General features: G+C 41.4%; 1 protein-coding gene across 3 annotated transcripts in view; it reads left to right on the forward strand.

Annotated features, from left to right (window-relative positions):
* The window catches only part of PALLD (palladin, cytoskeletal associated protein), a 243944-nt gene that overhangs the window by 5031 nt on the left and 216922 nt on the right, over positions 1-21991 (forward strand). For 2 of the 3 annotated variants that reach the window (XM_079991341.1, XM_079991342.1), the window contains exon 2: positions 14816-15853. In XM_079991341.1, coding sequence (XP_079847467.1) covers positions 14816-15853 — 1038 coding nt within the window. Of the gene's footprint in view, positions 1-7868; positions 7991-14815; positions 15854-21991 lie in introns of those variants that run through there. The other variant, XM_079991343.1, reaches the window with a different exon arrangement.

Consider the following 21991-nt stretch of genomic DNA (forward strand, 5'->3'; position numbering starts at 1 on the left):
CATAGCCTTCCATGGTATCACTTTCACCTCCCTGTCCAGGAAGTTCCTTGGATTTCATTGGCAAAGGAACTTTATAGCTCAGCTGTAGTTCGTGCTTCTTCACCTTATATCTAAATCCTGCAAGCTCCACTTTGCTTTTTAACTGTCAAGGGATATTAAATCATTGGAGGAATAAATCCTAATTCCATACATGAGCCATCTGGGCTCTCATGGAAACCCACTAATGGTAAAGCCATTTTCCAGCACCGCAGCCACGTGCCCATAAATTTTATTTTGCCTTTGTGCCCCCACCCCTAGTGTAGCCTTAGATTAAGCATATTCAAATTGAAGGTGCTGCAATATTTACACCAACTTGACAGGAATAAGTGCAAATTTGGCAGAGCTATACAATGTAACAGATTTCTTTGGTCCCTGTTATATATGTACAGTAGTTTACAAATGTCGTTGACTGTTATTTTTTCCACCCCCTTTTTTTGAAGGAAACTTCTTTGACCAAGATGCTTAGGAAAGAGATAGAGCAATCTGCTGTATCAGCTATATGTAGGCTATATGCTTGCACTGTGTTGACCAGTCTCTGTTTCGAATGTAAAATCTTCATCTTTCTTGCTGTAATTGCATTAAGTTACAAATTTATGGATTTCAGACTTGAGTATGTATCTAAACCACTGAGCTTATTTGATCACCCAAGTGTGCCTTCCTCCAATACTGACACACTGTTAAAATTCTGAAGTGTCCTAAGCTACGTTGAACAAGTGACAATGGGGGGGGGGGAGAGAGAGAGAGATAGGAAGATCACAGGGAAAATGAGAAAGAATGACAGCAAGGGTATGTCTAACTACATGGTAACTGTACACTGATTCTGTACTAGTTTAAGCCTCATGGCTTCTACTACAAAAAATCCAGGAATGGTAGCTTGACGTGGCTCCTTAGAATTTGGTGTTGGAGATCTGCAAGCCACACTCACAGAACGGCAATTCCCAGGGTTATATAGGAAGCAGTGCTGTATCAAAACTGTCCTCCAAGTTCTTAGAAGTTCTCTTCCTCTGCGGAAAAGTCCATTTTCTGCCTCATTCTCAGGGGACTTTAGAATCAGCTCTGAAGACACTGTGTTAGATGACTGCTTAAACACATGGTTTCTGCATTTCTTTCCTTTTGATATTTACATTCTGGTTTGGAACTTCATTGTACAACATGGAATATGTGTTTTTCTTTCGTATGTTCTGTTTGCATATTTGTTTATGTTCCTGGTTGTTGCCTGCTAAATAAATATAAAAAGCAATAAAAATAGTTAAGAATAATTACTTTTGAATTTCTTTAGAAATTTTGAGATGGCCTTATGTTTGTGGATTTTCTTTCCAATAAACATATCTCTACAGCCTCCCTACTTCCTGAACTGAAAAGGCCCCATGGGAAGTGTTTCCTAGTAATATATTTCCCTGGGCTTTAAGTGAAGCATGAGCATCTGGGAAGGCTACATACATACCCCTGAGGAGATGATTTGTAGAATGAAAGGAGGCATATTCACAAACACGACTTGGCTACTTCAAAAGTAAGAATGACCACCAAAAAGAAACCCTGCAGCCCTCCCATGAGAAGTTTGCCCCTTTCTTTCCTCCCCTTTCTTTCCTCCCCTTTGATGATTTACTGATGCAATTTCCTTTCTCATTAACTGATGGAGAATAGTTAGAAGAAAGATGATATTTTTGGCACAGCACTGAGAGGAAGTTGCCTTCTAGCAGGTCCAGTTATTTGTCCATCTGTCTTCTGCTCAGACTGGCACTGGCTTTCCAGGGTTCGAGGCAGGGGTCTTTCACATCATCTGCTACCTGATCTTAGAGGCTGGAGGCTAAAAATGTCAGGGATTTAATTATGTGAAGCATGTAGTCTACCACTGAGCTATGGTGATTCCCTCAGGTTTCCTGGTGGGAAGGAATGATGCTTACTGTAAATAACTATGTGTCTAATACAGAAAGATAAATTTAGAGGAAGACAGAGGTAAGGACAAAAAAGAGCCAAGGATGCTCTATTTGTTAGGATAGTGCTCTAAAGTTTTAAACTTCAAGCGTTTTCTGTTGAAAGTCGCTTTGGGGCACTTTTTTTGACCAAAAGTTAACTTATCAATAATTTGGTAAATAAAGTAACAGTGCAATCCTATACAAGTAGTTTAATGGGACTTACTATCTCTGTTCTAGCCGTCATTGCCAAACAAAGAACTCAAAAGCCCACTCTGGTTTCTGCCAAAGGCTTTAATGTGTAAATTTGATTGTTACATAGGCAAGGGACAGGTTACATTTTTAAAATTTATTTTTCAGATTGAAGCCATTTTGACCAGGGCTGTACTTATAAAGTTGGAACTGAATATGGAACAACTGATGGGTTCAAAATTGGGAAAGGAGTACGACAAGGCTGTATATTGTCTCCCTGCTTATTTAACTTATATGCAGAATACATCATGCGAAAATGAATCCCAAATCGGAATAAAGATTGCCGGAAGAAATATCAACAACCTCAGATATGCAAATGTCACAACTTTGATGACAGAAAGCGATGAGCAATTAAAGAACCTCTTAATGAGAGTGAAAGAGGAGAGTGCAAAATATGGTCTGAAGCTCAACATCAAAAAAGCTAAGATCATGGCCACTGGTCCCATCACCTCCTGGCAAATAGAAGGGGAAGAAATGGAGACAGTGAGAGATTTTACTTTCTTGGGTTCCATGAACACTGCAGATGGTGACAGCAGTCACAAAATTAAAAGACGCCTGCTTCTTGGGAGAAAAGTGATGACAAACCTAGACAGCATCTTAAAAAGCAGAGACACCACCTTACCAAAAAAGCTCCATATAGTTAAAGCTATAGTTTTCCCAGTAGTGATGTATGGAAGTGAGAGCTGGACCATAAAGAAGGGTGATTGCCAAAGAATTGATGCTTTTGAATTATGGTACTGGAGGAGACTCTTGAGAGTCCCATGGACTGCAAGAAAATCAAACCTAACCATTCTGAAGGAAATCAGCCCTCAGTGCTCACTGGAAGGACAGATCCTGAAGCTTCAGCTCCAATACTTTGGCCACCTCATGAGAAGAGAAGACTCCCTGGAAAAGACCCTGATGCTGGGAAAGATTGAGGGCACAAGGAGACGGGGATGACAGAGGATGAGATGGTTGGACAGTGTTCTCAAAGCTACTAACATGAGTTTGACCAAGCTGTGGGAGGCAGTGGAAGACAGGAGAGACTGGCGTGCTCTTGCCCATGGGGTCACAAAGAGTCGGACACGACTAAACAACTAAACAGAACAAAGTATTTATAAAACGGGAAGTACAAGACCCTGGCTTAGCACTGGTGTCATTTATTAATCCCCACCTCACAATTTTACCAGTTACCATAAATCGATTTTATTGCATTAGCCATACGGCCATAGCATAATAGACATAGAAATAACAACATAAAATGGGGGTGGGGAGATAAAAGTGGATGTCGTCCTGGGGGAATACTTTGAGAAAATGAGGATAACAAAAGTAACGGGGGATTTAAAACATCGAGTGACAGAGAATACAAAAACACGTTCGATTGTGCGGCATATCGACTACATCTGTGGTGTTAAAGAAGGAGTTGGTGCCACTTTCCTCTTCATCACACTAAGCAGGAAATTAGCTGTCATCTCGGTAATCCAACAGTCAGAATCCTGCAGAAGAAGGGACACTATCCAGGGCTGGATTGGGAGATGAAACTTGTTCACGAGAGGAGTTAGAAACCGAGATCTTTCATCTGTCCAGTTGGGACAGAAGAGCATTACATGTTCCATAGTCTCCAGAGCCGTGTCATTGCAGGAGCATGTTCTATTTGCGATGGGAACTCTGGAGTAACGACCCGACAGAACTGCTGTAGGAAAGCAGTTGAGACGGGCACAGGTAAAGGCCCTTCGCTTAGCCTCCGAAGGAATTGTGAAGCAGTATAGAGGGATCCCTTCAGGGGGTGGAATAGCTAGGGCTAAGCCTGAACACGGCCCTCTTGCATGGGAAGCTGTGTTAGAGAAGTCAAGTTGCTGTAGCTTCTTTTTGATTAGAGGTAGGGCCGCCGGGCTAATACACTCTAAGTTAAAAACAGTTTTACGGTTCAAATTGAGAAGAGAGCGGAATTTGAGATTAATTGTAGTTTTCCAAGGAGAATTATGAATATCTCTTAGGATCAAATTGGAGAAACCACCTCTAATTCGAGCATCCGATGCTAGTAGGTGGGAGCTATAGGAAATGGCTCGACTCCATGCTCGTTTTACAATTGAGGGCTGGGCGAACTCAAGTCGTAGGGCTGCACCTGAGACACATCTCGGGACGCTGGAAAGAGATCTCAGAAACATGTGAAGTGGGCGATCCAAGTTACCTGATATTGCTGTAGTCCATACTTCGCAGCCATATAATAATTTAGGGACAACTTTGGCATTAAATATTTGAATTGCTGCTGGAAGGTATTTGCCGCCCTTCTGGTGATAAAATCAGACAATGGCGTTAGAGGTCGTGGTTGCAGCAAGAGAGGCAGATTGTAGATGGGTGGTCCAGGAGAGATTATAAGTAAATATTAAGCCTAGATATTTAAAGGCTTTTACCTTTTCTAAGTAGCCACCTGTGATCTTAAGCGGCTCCAGCTTGAGTTTGCGGGAACGAGTGAAGTGGAGAACTTTCGATTTTTTATAATTAATATTAAGAGCTTCCGCCTTACAATAGGCGATAAATGCATTAACTGCATTTGCTAGGTCCGCAGCTGTTCTGGATAAGATGACGGCATCATCCGCATAGAAAAGGGAAGCAACGGGGTGGCCTGTTAAGTGAGGAGGATACTTAGTTGCTAGCTTCAAAGGGGAAAGGGCATCATGAAGATAAAGATTAAACAGTAAAGGGGCCAAGAGACAACCTTGTCGGACGCCCCTGGCCGTTGGGAATGGAGTGGTAAGGGAGCCGTTGGGACCAATTCGAACGCGAGCTGTGGTGTTTGAATAAAGGGAAATAATTAGGGAGAGGAGGTGTGGATCAATTCCCAGATGGGCAAGTTTGGACCATAATCTCTGCCTAGGAATGGAATCAAAGGCGGCCTCCAGGTCCATGAAAGCGGCAAACAGGTGGCCTTGCCTTGGTGCAGTGTATTTACTGGCAAGGTGATAAAGAGTTAGACAGTGGTCCATGGTTGATGCTGACTTCCGGAAGCCAATCTGTTCTGGCGGTAGAATGTTTCTCTCATGGACCCATGAAAGAAGTTCTTCCAGTAAGACAGCGGCAAATATTTTCCCCGGAATAGATAGTAAGCTGATGGGGCGATAATTCCTGGGGATGTTTGGCTGGCCGCCTTTGAAAATCGGAACTATTGTAGCTTCTCTCCAGGAGTCGGGGATGTCTAATGCGGAGGAGATAGCGGTGAATACAGGAGTCAGCTGTTCACTCCACCAAAGAGGATCAGTCAGGAAAAGGTCCAACGGGACCATGTCTGGGCCGGGGGCCTTATTCCTTCGCATGGACATTATGATGTTGAAGATGTGGGTTGAGGTGAAATTTACTGAGGAGGTGGAACTGAGAGAACAGGAACAGAGGTCCAACGGGGATTGAAGGTGATCTGTAAGATGATTTGGAGAAGCGAAACTGGCTGAATAATAGGCGATCCATTCGTCAGCGGAAATCAGGATAGCTGAATTGGGTGGTGCCGAAGGCCTAACTAAGCGTCAAAAGGAGCGGGAGTCATGCCTCTCTACAGCCGAGCGAAGAGTGGACCAAGCCTCAAGGATGTCTTGCTGCTTCTTGCAATGAATCATGTTTCTGTATGTCCTTTTAGTAACTAGAAGCTCTGCACAGGTTTGAGGGTCGTTGGAAAATTTGATGGTTCTGACCGTTTTCCTAATTCGCCTTCTTAGGACTTTGCATTCCTTGTCAAACCAAGGTGATTCAGAGAAGAAGCGTTGGTGGGTAGGCGAGGTGATGGTTATGTAAGTTGTTGAAAAAGCATCAATTAATTTCCGGTATTGGTCAGCGGGCGGAATTGAGTCAGAAAGAACTGTAGGCATATCAAGTGATTTGTGTATGTCCAGGGCAAGAGAGGAGCTGAGGCTTGTCCATTTCTTTGTTTTATATACAGGGTAGCTTTGTGCTGTGGAACTATAGTTTGAGGGGACTGAGAATGGCTCTATTAGGTTTAACATTAAAGTCAATGGAAGGTGGTCACCACCAAAATATTCAGCCACTTCCATTTTTGTAGAGATTGAGAATAGCTCTGGCGTCAATAGAATGTAATCGACAACACTGGTTCCCCGGGAAGAGATGCACGTTAACTGCTGCGAGGACAAGGGAGTAACGTTGCCATTTGCGATGCAAAGATTGTTTTCGATGGCCAGTTAAAGCAACCTTTCTCAGATGCATGGGCTAGGGGGCATGTTTTTGGTAATATATAAGCAGCGGCCATTTTACACATGATCTGGAAGTGGCCCAGAAATGTGGCAGGGCAGAACAGAGTGGAGCAAGATTATGCACGCTGCACAGATGTGCACGAGAATCAGAAACAAAACCCCCATACAAAATGGTCTCCACCTGTACATACATATGTAATTTCCTTTGTATTCCACCTTTCCATAGTTAAAACCATGCTCAATGCAGCTGACATGAAAAAATACATAATTACAAACATAACAAAAGTGGTCATAAACAATACGTAAAACATTAAAAAATACACAAGCAAATTAAACAATTTCAACATAAATCTTAATAAGATCTAAAATGTAGATGCAAAAAATAATAATATCAAAAGCAGCAACAACGTCCCCCAGCAAAAGTGCCTAAATAATACCCCAGCTCAAGAGTCTGTTTAGCAGTCTCAGCTTTTGTAGCTGCAGTTAGTCAGGGCCCCAGCTTCCCAGGCCAGGTGCAAGGCAGGGAGCAGGTCTTCCAGGTCTCTGTCCTCTTCAGCAGCCTCAGTTTTCGTAGGCATTGGTTTTGACAATGATGCTTGCACTAAGTGGTATAAATTAATATTCATTTCCACTTCCCCTACCCCCAAGAAAAGTTTGAGAACTGCTGCTAGAATGTAAAATGCAAATGTGGTAGCACAGTCAGCACACATTGCATCATTTCCCCCCCAAAAAGGTTAAAAATCATGTTGCTGACAAACTAAGAAAAATAAGCATCATTCATTCCTAAGCACCTATCTCAGGGGTCAGCAAACGTTTTCAGCAGGGGGCCGGTCCGCTGTCCCTCAGACCTTGTGGGGGGCTGGACTATATTTTGAAGAAGAAAATTGAACGAATTCCTATGCCCCACAAATAACCCAGAGATGCATTTTAAATAAAAGCACACATTCTACTCACGTAAAAACACGCTGATTCCTGGACTGTCCGTGGGCTGGATTTAGAAGGTGATTGGGTCGGATCCAGCCCCCGGGCCTTAGTTTGCCTACCCATGACCTATCTGAATACGGTGTGTGTAAGCATTGCAACAGGACAATCTGATAGCAAAAAAGTATTGGACTAATTTACACCTAGTTACCAAAAGCATGCTTTGAAGTAAAGCAGAAAACTTTTCTATGGAAATTTATTTTGTATCAGTCAACCCCTACAGAATTCTTCAGGCTAGCTGTTACAAAGTTATGGGGGGAAACTTCCAGCATTGGTATAAAGAACAATACTAGAGTGCTTTTTGTAATCTCCAACAACTCCTTGGATATATAAGTATGAAGCACACACAGACGTTGCTCGTTCATCTTGCCCCAATGTTCGTTCTGCTGGAATTCCAGATAGTGGCAGTCCTGCTGAAACATGAGTTCAGTTACCAAATATAGATGAGTGGGTAGGAATTACATAGTCAGAGAAGACAGATGTAACTCAGAGGCCACAGTCACCTCGATACTGTGGACCAAGCAATCCTGAATGAATAGCTAAAGCAACTTCCAGCTTTCTTAGACAAAAGGAGGAAGAGCTTCCATGCTTGAAATTTATTCTATATGAAATTCTTCACACTGACTTAAGGTTTGTAAGATCCTTTTGGATTCTTTATTAAATTCTGCTTAATTTTGTCCATGTATGAATGTTATATTTCATTCGCTACATATAAAGAGATTTCATTGACTGTTGCTATGCTTTCTGGTTGCATAATGTTTTTGAAAGCATTTGATTTTAATTTTTAAAGAAACTAATTATAGACATAATTAATTGCCTGTGTTTTTGTCCTGTGCATTTCCTTTTCCTGATTGCACTAGAAAATCAGATCGTGAACATTATTTTTAACAGGGCTAAACATATTCTAATTTATATTCATTATATGAATTATCAGTGCCTTTCAAACAATAACTTATAATGTTTAAGTAAGCATATTTATAACTGATGGTCTAAAGTTTCTGTGATTTTTTCTATTGCTGTTTGTAGAATATCACATTTAGGCCTGAGAAAATTGTTTTAAAAAATCAAGAAATGCATGAAATAGCAGGCTAGCTACATGTACTTTTCATCTTTTTTTCCCAAACTGTACAGTACATTGTTTTACCATCACCAATAAGCTCATTAGAGAGATGAGGAAAGCATTTATAAATATGCTGCTGTCTAATCAGAAGAGTCTAGAAATAGCTCATAGCCTAGTTCTAATTATGATCATGTATGCTATTTGATAGGGTTCAAGTGTTATTTTAACTAGAATAGATATGACTTAAAGAAGCAGAGTCCTGGCAAAGGAAAAGTGGATTTCCTGGATAACATTGCAGAGCTATACATTCTGGCCATGATGCAGCATTGAATGAAGCACTTAATCCCACCGAAATAAATTGGGTAGGTTGGCAAACCTTAATTCAAAGCACACAGACTTGAAGGCTTACTGTTAGAGATGTGAAGCCTTTTTACAAGCAATCAAAATAAATGGACAAAAGTTCAGAAGAGCCAAATAATTGTGGTGCCCTGTAGGGAACTTGGCATTTTGTTCACAAACGAAGAAATGTTGCACCTTCTATTAATCTAGTTACATTGCCAGGTGCCAACATATTTGCTTAGGTATCTATTTTAGGCACTTGCGATCAGATTAGCTGGCTGTTCTGGATGTGAATTTTTATCCTTTCTTTGTGTATGGACTATCTGAGAATGAATGGGTAAGACACATTTTTGCCAGGTTTGCTTTATTGTGTAGTGGATTGCAAAATGGACGTAAACCAATTTCAGTGGGTCTAGAGCACCCCTAACTTCCCCATTGTTGGATGCACTGTCCCACAAGGAATAATTTGCCTCATTGCGTTCACTTTTCTGTGCCCACCAAGAACATTCTTCACTGTTGAATGGAATGAGAGCTGTCACTGCTTGCATGCACTGGAGCCTTGCAAAGATCTTGCTCACTTGCCACTATGATGGAAAAACTAATACCAGTAGGATGCCAAGCATCATATTTAATAAAAATTTCACAAATAACACACATTTATTAAGAAATATATACCATGTATAACTATTATTTAAAATTGGCGGTGTTTCTTTTTTAAAAAATAGAGGAATATTAAAAACATTTAAAATAAAAACTTTGGGCATGATCCAGCCAAAGTTAACTGCTCATGTATCCCATTGATTTTAATTACAGAGTTACAGGTGAGCTGGGCTCCAAACAGTTAAGTTAAACTCACTCCTACAATGCCAACACATTGATTGTGGACATCTGAACAGAGGAAGTCTCACTATCAGATCTGTGCACAGAGATCTATGTAAGCAGGTTTCCCTCTCCAGAGTCCAGACATGAGCATTTAATGCATGGATATTGGAAAGCAGGGCTATTCACAATATCAGGGATGGGGCCAGTGGTCTGGAGCAACTTTCCTTTAATTGCATGGCGGCCTCATCACGCATATGCCACATGACAAGGGCTAAAATATATTCCACTGAAATCTATGGAACTTCAAAGGACTTGCCTTTGGCTGGATCAGTTCCTTAATAAGCATATGAAACATACAATTTCCAAGTTTAGCCCTGATTTTCTGGCATTTATCCAGAAGCCTTGACAGCTGATCCCCTGGACCAATGGTTCCCAACCTTTTTAGTACGGTGACACGTTATTTTATTGGGCCTTAGGTCTTTGACAGCCATTTTAACTGCAAGATTGCCTATTATATAACAATGGTTTGAGGCATCCAATAAAAAAATGAACAAACGCATATTAATATGGAATTTACCAAGTTATTTACTGTTTTGTGGGCAGATTGGTGTGCATCTACCTGCAGGATATTGCTTCCTAAATTAACAAAATTATTCTAAAAACATGGTTGCACAAGCCATATTAATGAACTATGAATATTTTAAATAGTTTTATTCATAATACAGTTTAAATTGTCAAGTGTCAGTAGATACCTCAGCACACATTTTGTCAACAAGTAGATCAAAGCAGGGATTGATATAGTATGAAAGAATTACTGATACAGAAGGTAAATATATTATTTCTTATTTTAACTAAGCATATCACCCTGGCTTAACTATTAACTTATCCTGGCAGGAGATCCATTGACAGTATGACACAAGGTGCTCATCTAGTAAGCTGTTTTGAGTGGCTATTACAGCTCACCTCTGTTGTGCAGGCTGTGTTGTGTGGCAAGCTGTCACCAGATTTGCTTCCAGCTGTCAGAAAGCCTTTCCCAAGTGTTAAAAGTCTTGAGCCTTTCTGTTGTTCAGTTACAAGCATTATAATATACCACAAGCTGTAAGAGGTATTCATCATACCAGTTAAGGATTAAAAGCAATTTTTTTGTTGTTGTTTACTTATAAAGCCTGCAACCCATTTGCTTAAGGTTTGTGACCCATTTGCAGGTCATAAAATATGGAATTAAAGAGTTGGAAGGGTTGTCTAGTCCAACCCTCTGTAATGCAGGAATCGCAGTTTAAGAATCCCTGACAGATGGCCATCTAACCTCTACTTAAAAACCTTAAATGGAGGAGCAGCCACCACCTTCTAAAGTAGTCTATTCCAATGTCAAATAGCTCATGAGCAGCAGGTTAGGATAGGTTCAACCCAAAATTCTAGTCCAGGCTTCCTCAACCTCGGCCCTCCAGATGTTTCGGGACTACAACTCCCATGATCCCTAGCTAGCAGGACCAGTGGTCAGCGATGATCGGAATTGTAGTCTCAAAACATCTGGGGGGCCGAGTTTGAGGAAACCTGTTTTAGTCAGACATCAGTGTGCACACTGATGAGTTAGCTCCCATCCATGCAAGTTTCCACATTCACTTCAGTATCAGGGGCAGGTGAGTGTCCGCAAAGCGATACATAATGCTCATACCCATTCAAAATAAATGGGGAAGCCCTTGCATATGTAGAAACTTTGTCGGTATTCAACCTCCTTCATGGACTCTGTATTAAACTGGAAATGTGTGTTTAATCTCTCATGTTCTTTTCTAAAGTTCTTAAACTGTGGTTCAGACAACTGTGTTAAGATTTAAAGCTTTTTAAGGTTACCAGACGTCCCCATTTCCCGGGGACAGTCCCTGGATTTACAAATCAGTCCCCATACAAAATCAATTGAAGTTGAAAAGTCTCCCCGGATTCATTGGAAAAAAATCTGGTAACCTTATTTTTGGGTAACTCATTGTTGCATGTAGTTGGTCACAGAAATTGGATTAAAAGGGAAGCAGAGAGCCCAGATTAAACAAAATGCAGATTCGTTGCCTGAGAGATTCAGGTGCTAAAATCTCATGGCAAAGAGCTCGGCTTCCTAATAGTTTTCTTTTCTGCTCGGTTGCACAGTGATATGGCACTGAGAAAGAAAAGAAATATTAAGAGATGCCCAGGCTAGTTCAAGGATTCAAGCACTCTGCCAATCAGTTAACAGTTTCATGCAAGATAAGCCCCAGAGGAGCTGCTAAATGTAACAGGAGCTTACACAAGTCAATGTAAAATACATCCGATTGCATCTCATGACTGTCAGCCAGGTCATACATCTCTTACAGAAGAAAAGTAGTATGGCATATGGTGATACGCAGCTTTGAAAAACGAAGTGGAAGAATCAGTGCTGTCTTGCTAAACCAGCTTGGTTCATCACTAGGCTGGCTGTTATTTTAGATCTAAACGCCTGCCTTCAAACAGAAATGCCATTATGCATTCATTTAGCTTTTGGTCTACCCACATTTCCAGACGAAATTCTTCCTTTTCCTTTGCAAAGCCCTGAATGCTTTAAATATACTTCTAAAATATATAACAATGTGTGTCGAACATAGCTTTTCTTTTTCTAGTCCTTGAGAAGTGGAATAAATGTATTATTGTTGTAATTTATGTGTTTATAGATAGAAACATAGAATTGTAGAGTTGGAAGGGACCCTAAGGGTCATCTAATCCAACTCCCTGCAAATACAGAAATCTCAAATAAATCATACATGACAGATGGTCATCCAATCTCTGCTTAAAATATATGTTAGAATTGATTTAATACTTGTCAACAGCTTTGAAGCCACTTTGGTAATGAAACAGTATATACATTAATTGATAACAACAATTATTAATTTCTGATCTTTCCTCATACCATTCAAAATTCTACAAACTGCTATTATGCCCCACTGAGCTGTTTCTTCTAAACTAAAATGACCAAGAATTATAAGTGCAACCTGCTAATTGGTTTAACCACTAGATTAATCTGTTGAAAGGTTACAGTGCACGAGGGCCGACTCTACAATTAGGCATATTGAGGCAGCTGCCTCATGTGACAAATGGTAGGATGTGTGGCAACAGCAGGCCCACTCCTGTTCCTCCTGAGTGCCTTGAGATCTTGAGAACCAGTGTGGTGTAGTGGTTAAGAGCGGTAGTCTCGTAATCTGGTGAAACGGGTTCGCGCCTCCGCTCTTCCACATGCAGCTGCTGGGTGACCTTGGGCTAGTCACACTTCTCTGAAGTCTCTCAGCCCCACTCACCTCACAGAGTGTTTGTTGTGGGGGAGGAGGGGAAAGGAGAATGTTAGCCGCTTTGAGACTTCTTAAGGTAGTTATAAAGCGGGATATCAAATCCAAACTCCTCCTCCAAACTCCTCCTTAGCCATTCCCTTCCGTTTGACGACAGAGATTTGTGTACCATGCATGCTGCTCTGAGCTGCCTAAATTAACCTGCTGCTCCTAGTGGAAAGATGTTGTTCTGTCACCAAAGCTAAACTAGGAATCAACTTCTAGCCCATTCAACTTCTGCATGTTCACCTCAGGCAGCAAAATGCCCCGGGATTGACCTTCTATCCCAGGAGCCAGTGTGGTGTAGTGGTTAAGAGCGGTAGATTCGTAATCTGAGGAACTGGGTTCACGTCTCCACTCCTCCACATGCAGCTGCTGGGTGACCTTGGGCCAGTCACACTTCTTTGAAGTCTCTCAGCCCCACTCACCTCACAGAGTGTTTGTTGTGGGGGAGGAAGGGAAAGGAGAATGTTAGCCGCTTTGAGACTCCTTTGGGTAGTGATAAAGCGGGATATCAAATCCAAACTCTTCTTCTTCTATGAATGTTTACTCTAAGACACACTACAGGAAATAATGCCTTGTATGTGTCTTTAGGATTGCAGCCTTTGGGTATGAATATCAATAGGGCCAATTTTAATCAGTGAGGAAATTTTTTAATGAATGGCTGTGCAAGTCAAGAGCAAATACATTTAAGTTGTTGTGATGTAATGTGATAGGGAATTTAAAAGAAAAGGTTAAAGATGGCCGATATTTGTTGCTGGTAGATTGTTGTTTAATTGTAAATTATCTCATACTTTCCTCAGTACCTGAAAAGATACTTTTATTGAGGTTTTTGTGACATGTAAATTTATTTAAATTTGGTTAACTCAGGAATGGGCAACCTACAGCTCTCCAGGTGTTGTTGGACTCCAGTTCCCATCAGTCCCAGCCAACATAGCCAAGGATCATGAATTATGGGAGTTGTTGTTGAGCAGTGTATGGAGAGCCCCAAGTTCCCTTTCCCTACTTTAAAGGATTTAATGTTCTAAAAGAGAAATTGGTTGACAGCCTTCTGGAGGCTTTGTGCAGTTGCTGTTATGATTCACAATAGCCTCCTTCTAGAGAAGATTTTGAACTTTGTTAACAAAATACTTGATTTCTTGGAATTTTTTATTTATTTATTTACAGTGGTGCCCCGCAAGATGAATGCCTCGCAAGACGAAAAACCCGCTAGACGAAAGGGTTTTCCGTTTTTTGAGGCGCTTCGCAAGACGAATTTCCCTATGGGCTTGCTTCGCAAGACGAAAACATCTTGCGAGTCTTACGAGTTTTTTCCCTTTTTTCCCCTTTTTCTAAGCCGCTAAGCCGCTAATAGCCGCTAAGCCGCTAATAGCGCTAATCCGCTAAGCCGCTAATAGGGATGCTTCGCAAGACGAAAAAACTGCTAGACGAAGAGACTCGCGGAACGGATTATTTTCATCTTGCGAGGCACCACTGTATTTATTTATTTATTTATTTTGCTGCATTGAAATTTCCAAGCTTTGGGCAAAACATTCAAGACCCATAGTTACAATTGCATAGAACAGGCATAGGCAAACTCGGCCCTCCAGATGTTTTGGGACTACAATTCCCATCATCCCTAACCACTGGTCCTGTTAGCTAGGGATTATGGGAGTTGTAGTCCCAAAACATCTGGAGGGCCAAGTTTGCCTATGCCGGCACAGAACAACTACAGGGACCCTGGCATTGTAGTAGTCAAATACATTGTACCTTTAAATTATAATTTCACCTAGGTCCATATGGGCCGTAAGGGTTTCAGCGATTTTCCAGTTTTCTCTCTGGTTTTGGAGCTAATAATTTGTGAATGAAAAAGAGTAGTTAGGTGACAAAAAGTATGTGGTCCTTACCAAAACAGAATTTATTCTCTTCCAGCATGCAGGACAGAAGCTGTGAGCAAGCTGTTCCAACGCCTTCAATGATGGAGGCATATTCTGCAGAGAAGAGCACACATGTGGGAAACCATGAAAACACATCTGAGGATTCCTCATCTTATGAACTCTTCTATGATTCCCTATCAGACATACCAGATGGGGAACTTTCCAATGAGCTATCTGCCTTTCTTAGTGACGAAGAAATAAGCAAAAGCCTGGAACTTGCTCACACATCTATTGTGAATTCTGTAAAGGAGGATGGGAACGCAAACCAGGAGTTCACATATTACTTCAACTCTTCTCCAAAATCACTAGATAATGCCTCTTCCATTGAGACCAATGGGGATAGTCAAAACACTTCCAATAGGACTCAGGTGACCAGCCCAAACTCACTACTGATTTCAGCTCAAACTCTCCCAGACCAGAACATGTATTCTCAGGAAGCAAACAACATTCACAATGTTACTGGGAAACCATCCAGCATATCTTCCCTGCTGCCTGCAAGACCCAGCTTCATTCGGAGCCTTAAAAATGCTGAAAGGTGTGGCCCAAGCATGCAAAAGCTGAGCCCCAAATCCAAACCAACTTCTGCAGGTGATGTCCCCTTCAAGAATAAGATGTGTGACAAAGCGGCTACTTTAATTGAAGAACTCTCTTCCATCTTTCGTGAAGCAGCCAAGACAAGAGTCAGGAGCCCTGACGGAAACTCCTCTTCACCAGATAGTGGGTATCTTTCTCCTAAAAACAAGCAACCAACCATGCCTAATTCCATAAGGAATCCAACCCCTGACAAAACATGCCCAGAGATCACACCTGCGAATGAGGTGCCTGAAGACACTCATACTGGAGAGTCTGTGCTCCAAAGGAAAGAAGACTGCAAGGCCAGTGAGAATGCTTCCCTGTACCAGGTCACAAAAGAGATACACAGTCAACCTTCAGCCCCTCGATTTACCCAGAAACTCAGGAGTCAAGAAGTTGCGGAAGGAAGGAAGGTCCTGCTTGAGTGCAGAGTCACTGGAAACCCAACACCTCATGTCAGGTAAGACTGGTATTTCAATCCCAACATCTCCTGGGATGGCCATTCTGTTCCTCATATATGACTAACAACTGCTGTATCTCCACACAATAATCTTTATTTAAAAAGGAAGAAGGGTTTTGGAAAAAAAATCTTCAGATTTTGATCTTAATGGGAATGTATTGCTGTGGACCAGCACAATAATTTCATAATCTGTTCCTATATATTTGAATCACATATATACTAGGAGTGTTTAGCAACCACAAGATCTGCATTCTATCTGTCTCAATAGTGTTTGGAAGCACTTACACCCTGCTTCCACAGCCAACTCAGAGGAAAACGATGACCCACGTGAATAACATCTCTGTTTGTTTATTTCAACACCCCTCCCCACAAATCACTGTGATTGGAATGGCCTCGGAAAATAATTCATCCTGAGCAAGGTTTGTTATTCTATATTTCTATGCTTAATAATTCTGTCTTTAGTAGTGCTTTCCACCAATTTAGCTGATACAGACATCAAAGGTTTGTAGTTTCCTGGATCCTCTATATCCTCCTTTTTTTAAGTGCAGCATGGATTACAGGAAGCAGTAATTTAGATTATCATCCATACAATATATTAATTACACAACATCTGGTAGTTGCATCTCATCCCCTTCCTGCAAACAGCCAAAGACTTAAGGGTGCATACTATCAGGCACAGATTTCCAACTTTTCCATAGAGATGCAAAGAACACGGGCTCTCCTCCAAGGTGCATGACATCTGAAATTAAAAACAATAGGAATGGGGTACCTAATCATGCATTAATATTTGAATTCACATCACCTGAAGTCAGTGCAATACTGCCATGCAGGAAGTAGTTTTTTGGGGGCGGGTTTAAAGGATTTAAGTGTATTGTAAAAGTGCCTCCTAAACTCAGTAAAATGATTTTGATTTGCTGATTTCAAGTGCATAAACACAAGTAAAATGTGTGACCTAACAGCTATGTAGGGAATGCCTTCTTAACCTTAACATATCAGTTTCCTTTGCATATCAAATGTGTTCCTTAAAAGAGTGTGAGGTCAATAGAGTTGTCATTCATTTACATTTTGGCAAGCTTATGTTCTTACAGTTATGGTAATTACTTTCACATGCAGCCAGTGCTTTTCCATTCTCCCTCTCCTCCATGTCCCTTAATTCCATGTGAACCTTACAGTGGTTGGGTTCAGATAAACTGTGGTATGTAGTGATGGGAATGGAAGGCTCCTATGTGTGACACATACCACACTAGGTATCCATGTCAAGTGGAAGGGGGCAGGCCACCTTCAAAGAAAGAGGTCCTCATGAGCTCCTTTCTTCCCTTGGCTGCTTCCGAATATGACAATAAACTATTGTTTATCATGACAGGGTTGAATCCAGCTTCCCTTATGGCTTATGCACTGCTCCTCATCCCTCTTCTCCAAAACTGATTAATCTTAACTAAAGTGTTTAAAAAAGAAAAGGGGGGGCAGTTTTAGGCCAAGCCTGTCTCAAGCTAGTTTTTTCTCAACAAGCCATGATTAAGATCAACCTTAGTTTAAAGTTAGGGTGCCATGCTAAACTGTGATTAATTGAAATTGGAAGTGAAAGCTTCCATTCCAGACTTACAGCTGCGCTGGAGAAAGAGATGGCAAAGGGAGCGTATAAGCCTGGACAGAGGCTTGGTTAGGAACAAAGGAAGCTGCCTTAGACTGAGTCAGTCCACTGGATCCATCTAGCTCAGTACTGACTGGCAGCAGCTCTTCAGTGTTTCAGGCAGGAGTCTCTCCCAGCCCTACCTGGAGATACCTGGGGATCACATGCAAAGCAGATGCTCTGACCACTGAGCTACGGCCCTTCCTCATCTCATTGGCTCATTCCTCTCATGATAATGTCTGACTGTAGCCAATCTGTAGATGCAAATTTCAGTTCTCCACTTTGTGTCAAACACCCCACCACCACCAAACATTCCAATATTAAAATCTAGCAACCCCGTTCCTATGATTAAGTATTATTTCATACACTCCTCAGGTTCACACATTTATTGGAATAGCACGAGCTTTTGTATGGTGAATGGATAAGGGCGCCCTATCCTGTTATTCAGAGACAGAAGAATATGCTGCTGTTGATGGACTAAAGATTGTAAGAGTATAAAAGTGTATTGGAACACACTTTGTCCAATTTGAGAAAAGCTATTATTCTCTCCATCTTCATAAGCAAAACATATCAAATCTCATTTAGATGTCCATTTATTTTGTTTGCTTGCTTGCTTGCAAAACTTTAGCTCAGGTGGAGCTGGTAGAGAATCATGGCTGAAATCTTGGAAATCTGTTGCCAGTCAGTGTAGACAATTTTAAGCTAGAAAGACCAATGGTGTGACTCAGTACAGGGCAGCTTCCTATGTTCTTATGTTGATGTCCACCATAGCCCCAAATGCTGTTACATCCTCAGCTTATCAAGCCAATTTCTAAATATATAGTTTTCCCAGTTTTAGCCTGGTGTCTTTCCCCTGTGGTCTGTCCTCTCAGAACCCCATCATGTGCTTCAGAAAGCCAAAATCTATTTATACTTCCATCCTAAGCATCCTTCTGGAATATATCTGGGCAGATTTTTTCCTTTCACTGGCCAGATAGATGGGAAAACCATCTGCGTCCCCGTATCTTCTGGCCTTGCTCTGAAGTGCCCAGTTGGTGGTGCCCATGATGAATAAGCTTAATGAGCCTGTGCAACTTTTCCAGGTGGGCACCAGGCAAACATCAGAACCCCCTGGGTGCCATAGCAGGTCAGCAAATAGGTCTCTCATGTTGCGCACAATTATTTCTGTGGAACAGTGGGAGCATGTTCTCCCTCAGCGCTAAGCAACGCTAGCTCCGATTCTGCTTCAGTAACCTGAGAACTGGCCAGCAGGAATGAAGGAGAGAGGAAGGTGTGCTTCCAGCTTTGCTAGAAAGAGGAAAATCACCTCTGATCCTTCAAATACCCAGGTATATGTTTAGGGCTAAGGAAGGAGCACATATTGCCAAAGGAAAAAATGTTTTTGAAAAAGATCTTATATACAAATATTGAGCTCCTTTTCATAGTGTGGATCCCTATGCAGCCAAATGGCACCATCCACACAGAAAGGCCAGAGTCTTGTTATGTGAGCTAGAAGCTGGAAGCAAAGCAGCAAGCTGGGAATCCAGAGAATCAGAGCCATGCCTGATTTCTGCTTGAATCCAAGGCTGCGGCTATGGGTGAACCCTTCCATCATAGGCTCAGGTTGTATATATGTGTAAATAAACCACATATCATAAAGATACCACAGTCTCTGCTGCTCCTCATTCTATAGGAAACCCAACCCTGGGTAAGCGCCTGAACTCTGTGGATAAGTTACACCTCTCAGAGACTGGGATGGTGTGCAACAGTATTCAAGGTGCATTTGTGAGACAACTGTCAAACGTGAACTCGCCCTAAGGCAGAACATGCAAAAAGTGAAAGCACATACTTCTGCACATTGATACTCTGCAGTGGTACCGCAGGTTAAGTACTTAATTTGTTCCGGAGGTCCGTTCTTAACCTGAAACTGTTCTTAACCTGAAGCACCACTTTAGGTAATGGGGCCTCCTACTGCTGCTGCACCGCCAGAGCACGATTTCTGTTCTCATCCTGAAGCCAAGTTCTTAACCTGAAGCACTATTTCTGGGTTAGCGGAGTCTGTAACCTGAAGCGTATGTAACCCGAGGTACCACTGTATTGTATTTCTTCCAAGACTTGCCCACATGACTGTACTTTTAATGCACATTCAAAACATATTTTCTCCCTTCAAAGGTTTCTGGGCAATGTAGTTTACTCCTCAGAGTTACAATTCCGAGCAACCCTTATAACAAACTGCAGTGCCCAGAATTTGATTTGAATGTACTTTAAAGGTATAATGTGTATGCAGCCCAAGCATCAAGAAAAATGTTGTTTGTGTGCAGGCTGTGTTTCTTTCAGAGTGGCTGCTTACAGTGAATATGGTTAATTGCTATTTTTTGTTGGTGAGGCATCTGTCACTGAACCTAGGGACACTGAATTCTTTGATTTGTAAAGTATTCATAAACAGCCACTGCCTCTTGTTTTATCCCAAGAAGCCTCATTTTATCTTTTTTCAAATCAAATCAGCACAATTCTTACCTCCTTGTTTCACTAAAAACAGTTTACACTGTCAGTTTAAGTCTGCAGTTGTACACGTACATCCCTGAAAATTGTCCCTACTAAACACAGAGGGGTTTACTAATTAGTAGAGTAGCATAGGACTGTGCTGTAAGTGTAAATGCTTCAGCTTTTCGTGTAACATTTTAAGGTACAGCACTATCCATAATGAGAATAAAGTTCTATGGATGTTGGATAGTTGTTAAATTGCTGCACATTAATTTTACCCTGCTGCATTATGTTAAGCTACATATTCTTCCCCTGTCCATAACAAGAACTGTTTATTTTAACTATACAAAGTGATGGGAAGTGGGAAAACCTGGAAGCCTACTAGAAAGATTTTGACAGCTGTGCAATTATTTGCACTGTTGTTACATTTCTTCAACTGAAGATGTCACTCTATCTCAAGTGAGGCAAAGGAAGGGGAGTACTTTAACTCTTCCTTTTTTAGTGAGTAACACCAGAGGGCAGAACATTGCATTTTTACATGTACAATCAGCTACTCACAGAGTTCATGCTGAACAGCAAACTTTGTGCTGTTATTCAGATCACATTTTAGGAAATCCATGTTAGAGACCACCTTAGATTATTGATTTAAAGACTTAGCGGACTGTGGAATATATATTTTTTGTCTAGTTCAGTTCTCATTTATATTTTTTAATAATATTATTTTAATGCATTTTATACAGCTTGGCAGTTTTGAAAGTTTTAAATATTCACTTGTTCAAGTGATATTGTACAGAAATGTAGTAGAGGGGTTTTTTAACACCCTCCCCCCACAACTTCCAGTAAATTCTGCATTGTTAAGTTCAAAAAAAATCCTTTCTCCACCGACCAGACTGAAGAAAGAACAGCTATAGTTGTTATAATTTATTCAATAGGAGCAGAAGGTGGTGCTGTAAGAAAGGAACTAATTGGGTTGTATCCAGACTAAGTTAGGTGTACTTATGTCCCACTGACAACCATTAAAAAAGTTAGCCCTAACTTAACTTGGGCCTCATTGATTTAAATGGAGTGCAACCGAAATAGTTTGGATCCAGCCTACTGTTTCTTCAGATTTTAGAATTGAATTTGAGGATGGAGAATGTACAGTGATTGCAATCTACTGCCACACTCATAAGTCATAGCCTAAATGTCCACATCAATTGACCCATACCAAAGCCATGTTTCAAAATGTTTATTAAAAATCCTATACAGCTCCTTAAAAACTCTTCTGCATGCTCTTGCACATAATAACTTTGGTCAGTTATGCTTGCAGATGCCACATTCATTCTGAAAGATGAAATATTCCATAAGTCTACTTTTTGTAACCATCTGGTCTGGGACTAGTCACTGTCCAGATGGAAGATCATCTGGGAGTCCTAATACATCATCTTGAGTTCCATGAAAGAAAAGCAGGATATACATGAAATAAAATAAATAATAGATTTCTATTTTTTAAAAAAATTAGCTGAATTTGATTTTAAAGGAGATATTGTCAAAATCAAACTAGGTGTGACACTGTTCATGCAGTTAGCAATTGCATGGATATTTTTTCAGAGTAAACAGCAGGCACAAAGGGACCCAATTCTGACTGGGACTGAAACCAGGAGGGATGCTTCCCACACTTTGCTGCAGTCCCAATCCAGACTGGGGCCTCTGCTTGACATTTGCATTGGAGGAAAGATACCATTGGGGTCAAAGGGAACTTTCCACCTCATGAAAATAGGTGGCATGAGGCCCTTGACCAAGATGGGGGCCAAAGTAGCATTTGCACAGTGTCAACCACCTCACTGCCTTGCTCCTCCTACTCGCCCTCCTAATAAGCGGCACGGCCTGCATAATACATTATCTACAGGTCTACTTGTGCTCTAGAGAGAGAAAGGGGACTTCCGGAGGCGGCGCGATCGGTAATGGCGGTCCTCTTCCTTCTGTGAGGGGGAAGCTCCGCGGAAACTGGGTCGTCCGCTACGGCGAAGCGGAGACCCACATCGAAAACCCACAGGCAGCAAGAG

This window comes from Podarcis cretensis (assembly GCF_951804945.1).
Source record: "Podarcis cretensis genome assembly, chromosome: 9".
Lineage (NCBI taxonomy): Eukaryota > Metazoa > Chordata > Lepidosauria > Squamata > Lacertidae > Podarcis > Podarcis cretensis.